Source organism: Penaeus monodon, chromosome 4 (assembly GCF_015228065.2).
Source record: "Penaeus monodon isolate SGIC_2016 chromosome 4, NSTDA_Pmon_1, whole genome shotgun sequence".
NCBI lineage: Eukaryota > Metazoa > Arthropoda > Malacostraca > Decapoda > Penaeidae > Penaeus > Penaeus monodon.
The window spans coordinates 2,791,249-2,800,934 of record NC_051389.1 but is presented as its reverse complement, the minus strand read 5'-3'; the positions used below and the strand labels follow the sequence as shown (position 1 = coordinate 2,800,934).

General features: G+C 52.8%; 1 protein-coding gene across 5 annotated transcripts in view; it reads left to right on the top strand.

The window, feature by feature from the left end:
• LOC119568208 (putative fatty acyl-CoA reductase CG5065) overlaps window positions 1-9,686 on the top strand; it is a 55,541-nt gene that overhangs the window by 44,535 nt on the left and 1,320 nt on the right. For all 5 annotated transcript variants that reach the window (XM_037916663.1, XM_037916640.1, XM_037916656.1 and 2 more), the window contains exon 9: window positions 5,815-9,686. This exon is cut by the window's right edge and continues 1,320 nt beyond it. In XM_037916663.1, the coding sequence (XP_037772591.1) occupies window positions 5,815-5,971 (157 nt within the window). In that variant the 3' untranslated portion in view covers window positions 5,972-9,686. The remainder of the gene's footprint in view (window positions 1-5,814) is intronic.

The window sequence follows — 9,686 nt, the reverse complement described above, 5'->3', positions numbered from 1 at the left end:
GAGAGGAGAGGAGAGAGCGAGAGAGGGAGAGAGGGAGAGGGGAGAGAGAGCGAGAGAGAGAGGGAGAGAGGGAGAGAGCGAGAGAGAGAGAGAGAGAGCGAGAGAGCGAGGGAGAGAGGGGCGCACCTGTCGCTTCAAGCCACGCGCTTCTCCCCTCCCTGAGCGCGCGGGGCGAGGAATGTGGGTGAGCGGGTAATGTGTCTGCGTTGCCCGGAGTCGTTTTTTCGGGTCGTCACGTAAGGAGAAGGTCAAGGAAGTGGGGGGCGGGGGGGGGGCGTAAGGTAGGGAGTGGGGTAAGGGAGATGTAAGTGAGGGTCAGGGAGGGGAGGGGAGGGAGGGTAGGGGAGGGTAGGGAAGGGTAGGGAAGGGTAGGAAAGGGTAGGAAAGGAAGGGAGGAAGGGAAGGGAAGGAGGGAAGGGAAGGGAAGGGAAGGGAAGGGAAGGGAAGGGAAGGGAAGGGAAGGGAAGTGTAGGGAGGGGGAGGGTGAGAGAGGTACGGAGGGTAAGGAGGGAGGAGGGAGGTGAGGGAAGAGAAGGAAAGGAGGGAGGGTGAAGGAGAAGGGTGAGGGAGAAAGTCAAATAGAAGGGGTAAGGGAGGGGCGGGAGGAGAATGGTCGGAGAGAAGGTCAAGGAAGGGAAGGAAGAGTGAGGGAGAGGCACGAAGAGGTCAGGAAAAGGGGAGGGGGAAGGGAGGGAGGGTGAGGGAGAGGCACGGAAAGGTCAGGAAAAGAGAGGGAGGGAGGGAGAGAGGGTGAGGGAGAGGCTCGGAAAAGAGAGAGAGGGAGAGAGGGTGAGGGAGAGGCACGGAAGGGTCAGGGAGAAGACCAAGGAAAGAAAGGGAGGGATGTGAGCGAGGCACAGGAAGGTCATGGAAACGGGGAGGGGGGGGAGCAAAAAGCAAGATCAGCAACTGCCATGCACCACCTTCGGAGGATTCAGTCTCATCCGGTTTTGGAGTGACACGATTTTTGCTTCCGAGGTCAGAGGGGATGAATGTGTGCGTGCGTGTGCGTGTGTGCGTGTGTGTGCGTGTGTGTGTGAGTGAGTGAGTGAGTGAGTGAGTGAGTGAGTGAGTGAGTGAGTGAGTGAGTGAGTGAGTGAGTGAGTGAGTGAGTGTGTATGTGTGTGTGTATGTATGTATGTGTATGTGTGCTTGTGTATGTGTTTGTTTTGCATGAGGCGAAGGATGGCGGCGGCGGTGGCAGGTGGGCAAGGGAAGGTATTCTGCATGTCTGTCTGTTTGTCTGTCTGTCTAACTCTCTGTCTCTGTCTGTCTGTCTGTCTGTCTGTCTGTCTGTCTGTCTGTCTCTCTCTCTCTCTCTCTCTCTCTCTCTCTCTCTCTCTCTCTCTCTCTCTCTCTCTCTCTCTCTCTCTCTCTCTCTCTGCCTCCCTCCCTCCCTCCCTCCCTCCCTCCCTCTCTCCCTCCCACCCACCCACCCTCCCCCTCTTCCCCCCTTTCCCCCCTCCCTTCCCCCCTTCCCTCCCCCTCCCCCTCTTTCCCTTTTTCCTCGGCCCTCCTCTGTCCGGCTTGCGAGACAAATGGAGAAAGAGAGAGATGAAAACGCAGCGAAAAGACAAATTCATGCATGTGGTTAGGTTAACGTCCGAGCTAATTAGCTTCTTATTTGTTATTATTTTTTCACGTCGAGCGTTATTTTGCCGAAATTTCACCATTTTCCTTCTGTCTCGCATCTGGTTACATGTTAGATAGATAGATCGGGCGTATGTCGGTCATGTGGTGGGTGCGCGTGGTATGTTGGGCTATGTGGTTCGATGTCTGGCATGCTGGGGGCGGGCGGTGATGTCCCCGGTGTGTCGTGTCATGTTGGGTGGGGGGCGGTGGGTCGTGGGCGTATGTCATGTTCGGTGGGCGGCTTTGTGTCTGGTGCTGTCATGTTGGGCGAAGGCATGTATCATATGCTGTCATGTTGGGCGAAGGTATGTATCATATGCTGTCATGTTGGGCGAAGCTATGTATCAGATGCTGGCATGTTGGGCGAAGGTATGTATCAGATGCTGGCATGTTGGTCGGGCGGCATAGCTTTGGTTCTGTCATGCAGTGCGGGCGGCGATATGTCCTGAATGTGGGTGTCATGCGTGTCGGATGGTCAGCTGGTCGGATGTTGGGCCAGGTGTGAATGTGTGTCATGTAGGCTACAGGGTGCTTTCCATGCGGTAGGCATGGAGGAGGGAGAGGGAGAGGAAGGGAGGGAGAGGAAGAGGAAGAGGGAGAGGAAGAGGAGAGGGAGAGGAGAGGAAGAGGAAGAGGGAGAGGAAGAGGAAGAGGAAGAGGAAGAGGGAGAGGGAGATGAGGTGGAGAGGAAGAACAAGAACAAGAACAGGAACAAGAACAAGAACAAGGAGGAAGAGGAGGAAGAGGAAGAGGAAGAGGAAAAGGAAAAGGAAAAGGAAAAGGAAAAGGAAAAGGAAAAGGAAAAGGAAACGGAAGAGGGAGAGGAAGAACAAGAGCAAGAACAAGAACAAGAACAAGGAGGGGGAGGGGGAGGGGGAGGGGGAGGGAGGAGGAGAGGAGGAGGAGGAGGAGGAGGAGGAGGAGGAGGAGGAGGAGGAGGAGGAGGAGGAGGAGGAGGAGGAGGAGGAGGAGGAGGGGGAGGGGGAGGGGGAGGGGGAGGAGCTGTTATGTGGGAAGTCTGGGGTTTAGCTTTCGTTCTGTCCATATGTTTGTCTGTCTGTCTGGGTCGTCCTCTTCTTGCTTTCCCCTCTTCCTTTTTTTCCTTCGTTTCTTCCTCTCCTCCTTTTTCCCTTTACTTCAGCTCTTTTTGTAGTCTCTTTGCTTCTCCGAATCGCATTTCTCTTCCTTTCTCTTTTTCTCGTTTACCTCTTTCCTCACTTTTTCTTCTTCTTAATTTCCTCGTCCTCGCTTCTTCTCCCTATTCCTTTTCATTTTCTTCTTCCCCTACTCCTCTCCTTTTCCTCCTCCTCTTTTCTTCTTCTTCTTCTTCTTCTTCTTCTTTCTTTTTCTTCTTCTTCTTTTTCTTCTTCTCCTCCTCTCCTTTCCTCCTCCCTCCTCCTCCCCTCCTCTCCTCCTTCCTCCTCTCCTCCTCCTCCTCCTATCTCCTTTCCTCCTCCTCTCCTCCTCTCCTCCTACTCCCTCCCCTCCCTCCTCCTCCTCCTCCTCTCCTCCTGCCCCGTCATGTCCGCGATATCGGCCGTTCGCTCTAACGCGGCTTTTTTTTTGTCATTATCACTTGTTATTACGTATAATCTTTTTCTTTGGTGGCTTCATTTAGTCTCATTCTGTCGGTATGCAAGGAATTTAGAAAGGAATTTTATTACATTTTATTTTATTTTATTTTATTATTATTTTTATTTTTTATTCGCGTCATCTTGGGAGGTTTGGGCTTAATTAGCGGTAGGTGTGATTTTTTTTATTATTATTATTTTTTATATATTGTTATTATTTTATTATATTATATTATTATTTTATTATTTTTATTATTATTTTATTATTTTTATTATCTTATTTTTTATTATTGTTATTATTATATTACATTTTTATTGTTAATTATAATTATTATTATTATTGTTATTATTATTATTATTATTATTATTATTATTATTATTATTATTATTATTATTATTATTATTATTATTATTATTATTATTGTTCCCATTTTTATTATTTTAGAAAAGGAAGTTTTATCCGCCGGTGTGTCTGTCTGTCAGCTTTCGTGTCTCATTTCGCGGGTTCGTCACTTCCCTTCCTGTTCCTCCGTCATTTCAGTCTTTTCTGTCTTCCTTCATACTTTCTATTTTTTTCGTGTTCTGCCTCGTCATCGTATCTTATCTGTTATTTATCCTTTCCGCTTGACTCATCTTCCGTACACGCCTTTCTCCCCTCGCCCTGATTTTTTTTCTTACGGGCGCACGCACACACGCGCAGGAGCCGAGTGTTTGTGCTTGCAGTGAGCGATGGCTTCCACGCGCACGCTCGCCCGCATGCACGCGGTCACGTTAACGCTCATACATACACACGGATGTATATACGCATACACAGACGCGCACACACACATGCACACGCACACACGCACGCACGCACGCACGCACGCACGGACGCACGCACGCACGCACCCACACACACACACACACACACACACACACACACACACACACACACACACACACACACACACACACACACACACACACACACACACATCCTCCCCCTTCCCCCTCCTTCTCACCTCCCTCCCTCCCCTTCCCCCTCCTACCGTCCTTCCCTCCCTCATATTTCTGTCTGTCTGTCTCTTCTCCTCCCCCTTCCTCCCCCTCTCCCTCTCCCTCTCCCTCCATCCCTCCCACCCTAATACCCTTCCCACCCCCTCCTCACCACCCTTCTTCCCTCCCCCTTCCCTCCCACTTCCGTCTCCCTCCGCCTTCCCTCCCTCCCTCCGCCTTCCCTCCTTCAAGCCCCCCTTCGAGCGTGGCTGCACTCGGGGCCATCGCGCCGGAATGACCAAGAGTCTGGAGGTAAATATTAGTTGACGACCAACGCCTTTGCCTCTTGCCGGACGCGCGTGTTTGGGGGGAGAGGGAGAAGGGAGGGAGAGGGAGAGGGGAGAGGGGAGAGGGAGAAGGGAGAAGAGAGAGGGGAGAGGGGAAGGGAGAGGGGAGAGGGAGAAGGGAGAGGGAGAAGGGAGAGGGGAGAGGGAGAAGGGAGAGGGGAGAGGGGAAAAAGGGAGAGAATTGAGGGAGAAGGGAGAGGGAGAAGGGGAAGAGGGGGGGAGGAGGGGGAAGGGGGGGGAGGGAGAAGGAGAGGGGAGAGGGGAGGGGAGAGGGAAAGGGGGGGGAGAAAGGGGGAGGGGGAGAGAAGGAGGGAGGGAAGGGAGGGGGAGAGGGGAAGGGGAGGGAGAGGGGGAGGGGAGAGGGAGAAGGGAGAGGGAGGAAAAGGAAGGGGGGGGGAAGGGAGGGAGAGGGGAGAGGGGAAGGGAGAGGGAAGGGAGAGGGGGGAAGGGGAGAAAAGGAGAGGGGGGAAGGGGGGGGAGGAAGGGAGAGGGAGGGGGGGAGAGGGAGAGGGAGAAAAGGGGGAGGGGGAAAGGGAGGAGGAGAGGGAGGGGGGAAAGGGGAGGGAGAAGGGAGAGGGGAGGGGAAAAAAAAAGGGAGAGGGGGGGAGAGGGAGGGAGAAGGGGAGGGGGGAAGAGGGGGAAGGGAGAGGGGGGGGGGGGAGAGGGAGAGGAAAAGGGGGAGGGGGAGGGGAGGGGAAGGGAGAGGGAGAGGGAGAGGGAGAAGGGAGAGGGGAGAGGGGAGGAGAGGGAGAGGGGGGGGGGGAAAGGGAGAGGGAGGGGGAAAAGGAGAGGGGAGGGAGAGAAGGGAGGGAGAAAGGGAGAGGGGAGAAGGAGGAGGGGAGAGGGAGAAGGGAGAGGGAGAGGGAGAAGGGAGAGGGGAGAGGGGGAGCGAAGGAGAGGAGAGGGAGAAGAGAGACGGAGAGCAGGGAAAGGGGAGATAGAGGAAAAGAAAGGAAGTCGTAAAGCAGAGACTGAAGAAAAGGAAAAGAGACACTGGCAGAGGGATTGAGAAACTGACTGACTGACAGACTGACTGACAGGCTGACTGACTTGACAGAGAGGGCAAAAAGAGACATAATAAACCCTCTGCTCCCCCCCCCCCCTTCCCCCCATGCAGCTCAGACTTTGCGGTTTAAGCCGAAGTAAATATGGTAAGTGAGTAACGGTCGTACGCTTTGGAGGTTTCCGGCGCGACTGGCCCCCTCCCCAACCTCCCCCCCTCCCCCCTCCCCCCCTTCCGTCCGTCCCTGAAACGCTGATATGTAACGCCTTGATTTCTCCTCCTCCAGGATGTGGTGGATCCAGCAGGCGTGGCGAGTGCTGGTGGTGGTGGTGGCGTGGCGGCTGGTGATGCTGCGCAGCCCGGCGGCCCGGAGAGCGTGGTACGGCCTCTTCCGCCTCCTCGTCAGGCTCCTTACCCACCTGCCGATCCTCAACAGGATATGAGGCACGCCACCGCCTAGGATCTACCCCAGCAGCTCCTCCGTCATCGCCGTTTTTCTCTGGTCACCCTCGCCCTGCGCCTGGCTGTGCTCATAAGGGCGTCCTCAGCTCCACCTGTTGTTGTTAATAATCATCGATATCTTGTCGCGGTTGGGCCCTCCGGCTCGGCCTCCGCGCCCTCTCGCGTCTCTCGCTCGCCCGCGCGGCTCTGCTCCGGAGGCGAGGCGACGCCGAGGGAGGCTCTTTCTCTCTCTCTTCTCTCTTCTCTTTTCTCTCTTCTCTCTCTCTCTTCTCTCTCTCTCTCTCTCTCTCTCTCTCTCTCTCTCTCTCTCTCTCTCTCTCTCTCTCTCTCTCTCTCTCTCTCTCTCTCTCTCTCTCTCTCTCTCTCTCTCTCTCTCTCTTCTCTCTCTCTCTCGCTCTCTCAGTCACTTTCTCCTTTACTTTATTATCGTCAATATCGTGCGCCGGGCGGATCCGAGGAATGAGAAAGAGAAGAGGGACCGAGAGGAGGAGAGGGGAAGGGGCTGCAGGAGAGGGGAGGAGAGGATCTGTGGCACGCCCCGCTCCAGAGGGCCGCGAAACCGCCGTCACCCTCCGCCTGCGCCGCCTTCCGAACTTCCCTAGTCAAAACCTCAGGCCCGTTTTCTAGGACATAGCTCCGCCCGCCTCTCATCCCGTCTGTTTCCTCTGCGCTGCGGTTCCTCTGGCGTTCTTGCACTCCCGCCATTTACCTTCGTTATGAGTCCCTTGTGCAGTCTTTTCCTCCGCCGCTCTCTCTTGCCCCGGCCTGCCCGGAAGCAGTGCGCCGCCACTGGCTGGCCGGGAAGGGCCCTGAGCCGCGTCGAGATCTGTGATAAACTTGCCCTTCTTCGAAATTGATGCCTGCTCCGCAGCGCTGGCCCGCGCCCGAGCGGCCCGAGCCGAGACTCTCCGGCCCGCGACGCGAAGGCCTGGAGGGGGTATTTAGGCGCATAGTCATCTAGTGAACATTTTAGCAGTAAACTGTGTATATATATGGCATAAAGTCTCTAGTGCATGGATTCTTTGGCTGTCCCAAGGAACGCCTTTAAAGCTAGACGAAGTTTAGTGTAAAGTGTAAACCCAAGGGTGCAGAGAGGAGCGTCCTTCCGGGCAGCCTTCTGGTAGGGCGCCAGGTGGAGGCAGGGGGCCGGCCCGACGCGAGAACCCTCGGGCAGCGCCTCGGGGCTTCGCGGCGTCGATTCCCACCGGGGCTCTCTCTCACGTGCACGGAAAGACTCGTCCTGTGGCCGCCCCCCCTGCCCGCCTGCCTCCTGCGAGCGATGGGCGTGAGGGACCTTCCGCCCGCCCCGCCCCATCCCACCTCGCGGCCAGGCTCGTCCCAGGATGCTCAAGCTAATGTCGGTCACGCCTTATTTCGCTGCGTAGTCGGGATTCTGGTAACTCTCCGTTTTGTTGTCATTTGCCGCACAAAGTTTGTATACACTCGAAGGGGGAGGGACCTAGTCTTACCTTACGTCGCTGCTTTCTGAATGTCACCGCGCGGGCTCTCGGGGGCCCAGGCCGCCCCTCGGAGGCCTCCCGACGGAGATCCCTGCGAGTCACTGGGCATTTCGCAGACCGGGCGGCGTCTCTGCCTCTGGTTCCGCAGCAGCCTCGGCATCTCGCGGCTGAGGCCAAGATCCAGGAATCCCGCTTAGGCCTACGAATCGAAGGATGGAATAGGGAGCCTCACTCACGGGTCCTGGGGGCATGGCCTGCGTCGGGGGTGCTACGGTGCTCGTGCGAATAGAGTGCGAAACGTTTATCAAAGCTTGAGTTGAGCCACGCGTGAGACAACGGTGCCCTTTAATTGTTTCGTTTGAATATGTGTGTGTGTATGTGTTTATATATATGAATGAACACTTATGCACTTACACGCACACATCCATTAACGTTTCTATTGATATTTCTATTGAAAAGAGAACATTTATATTAAACGTTCAGGCATTGCATTGTGCGAATGGCTCCGTCACCTTGCTGTTGAAATGTTGCTCGGGGAAGGGATGCCTTTGCGGATCTATCGTTGATAATGCAACTTGCAACTTAGCTGCGCATCCTATAGTCAATCATGGAACATCTTGTAATTTTCTCTCCATTTTTTCATATATCATAGACTTTCTTTCACGCTCACGTCACGCGTGGACGTGTTGCGAGCCAGCGTTTGTATGTTCCGGTATTCTGTATTTCATTTTTCCTCGAGCTCATGGAGTTTTCCTTGTTCTCTCGTCGCATTTACTGTTTTCGTTAAGAAAGATGCATTGTCTGTGCTGTCGACTTTTAAAAGATAAGAAATTCCTGCATTTGTTATCATATCCTTTCTTATTGTATGATTTAATTACCAAAGACATTATGCCGTTTACAAGGTTTGCAGTGTATTTGATCCCCCAAAAAGAAGGTTGTTATGAATAAACATCGGGTTATGCAAATAAAGTATACATGTCGGTGTTTAGCTCTGTCCCTTTCCAACATTCCGTTAGTTTCCGGGACCATCGGGGTACACCACGAAGGAAAATATACTTGTGGGTTTGTTAATGGAGGCCGTTCTCGTCTCGTCTTTTTTCCACCCTGTCGTTCATTTAGTGTCGATTTCTATTTTGATGTTGTAATTCAGTATATCGGCGGGTTTGGTTGATTCTCGCGAAGCCAAAATCACGGGGGAAGTGTTATTCGGCATTCGGTTAGAGAGAGAGGAAAAAATCGTGTCTTTGCAGGCACCGATTTGCAACACGGAGAGGCTTGAGCGTCTTCGTGTGGAATGTGTTAAGTCTACGTTATTGAAAGGTTAGTCTTGCCTCCCTGCTGGCGGTGATCTCGCGCTGATTATTGATCCACTAAGTAACCACTGTGACTGTTATTTTCCCAGATCGTTATGGTTATTAATTGTTCATATGACTTTCCTCTTGTTTGGAAATATTCCCTTCTCAGTGACTGCGTGTATCTTCAATGCTTTCAGCCTTGGCTCAGTTCCTTTCAGTATTATCAGTATCATTACTCGTGCTTATTAAGACGGTGGCTTTCCTGATTGTTCTTGTTTTAAGGATGCCTTCAGTATTATCTTGTATTTATTTCATTATTATCGTTATCAGAGGCAGCACGTTCGCACGCCACATTCCTGTAATGAAAAAAATAGAGAAAGAAGTCTGGTGCTTTTTGTAATTTCTTTCTCACGGACGTGTTTGAGATGATTTCGAACGGAGGAGAGAGGCAAAGAGAAAGAGAGAGAGGGAGGGAGAGAGAATAAAAGAGACTCATGAAAGCGGAACAGCCACGGAGCTGGATCGTAAGAGCAAGATGGACATATAAATCACCGGAGAGTTATTGCTAAGATACGTAAGAGGAGCGAGGCAGATTCACACGAACTGCGGTTAGGGAAATGCGTGTCACGTCTTCACAGTCACAGCCCAAGAGTCACAGTTCCACAGTCACAGCTTTCATAATTATTCAGATCCTGTCACCTACAGGAAGGGACGCACGGATGACCTGGTAACTTCAGACAAACACGATTTCCCGTGAAATTAAGTGAAAAGCGCTTTGTAAAAAAAGACTGTTTTCAGTCTTTCTGTCCAGTAAGATCATTTATGCGGACGTCAAGTCACTTTCCACTTGTTTTCAGTGATGTTAAAGTTAGGGATATGGTGAGAGGAACTTGCCATAACTGAAGGGGGTAACTTAATCATGCCATATTTCCCATCTTTGT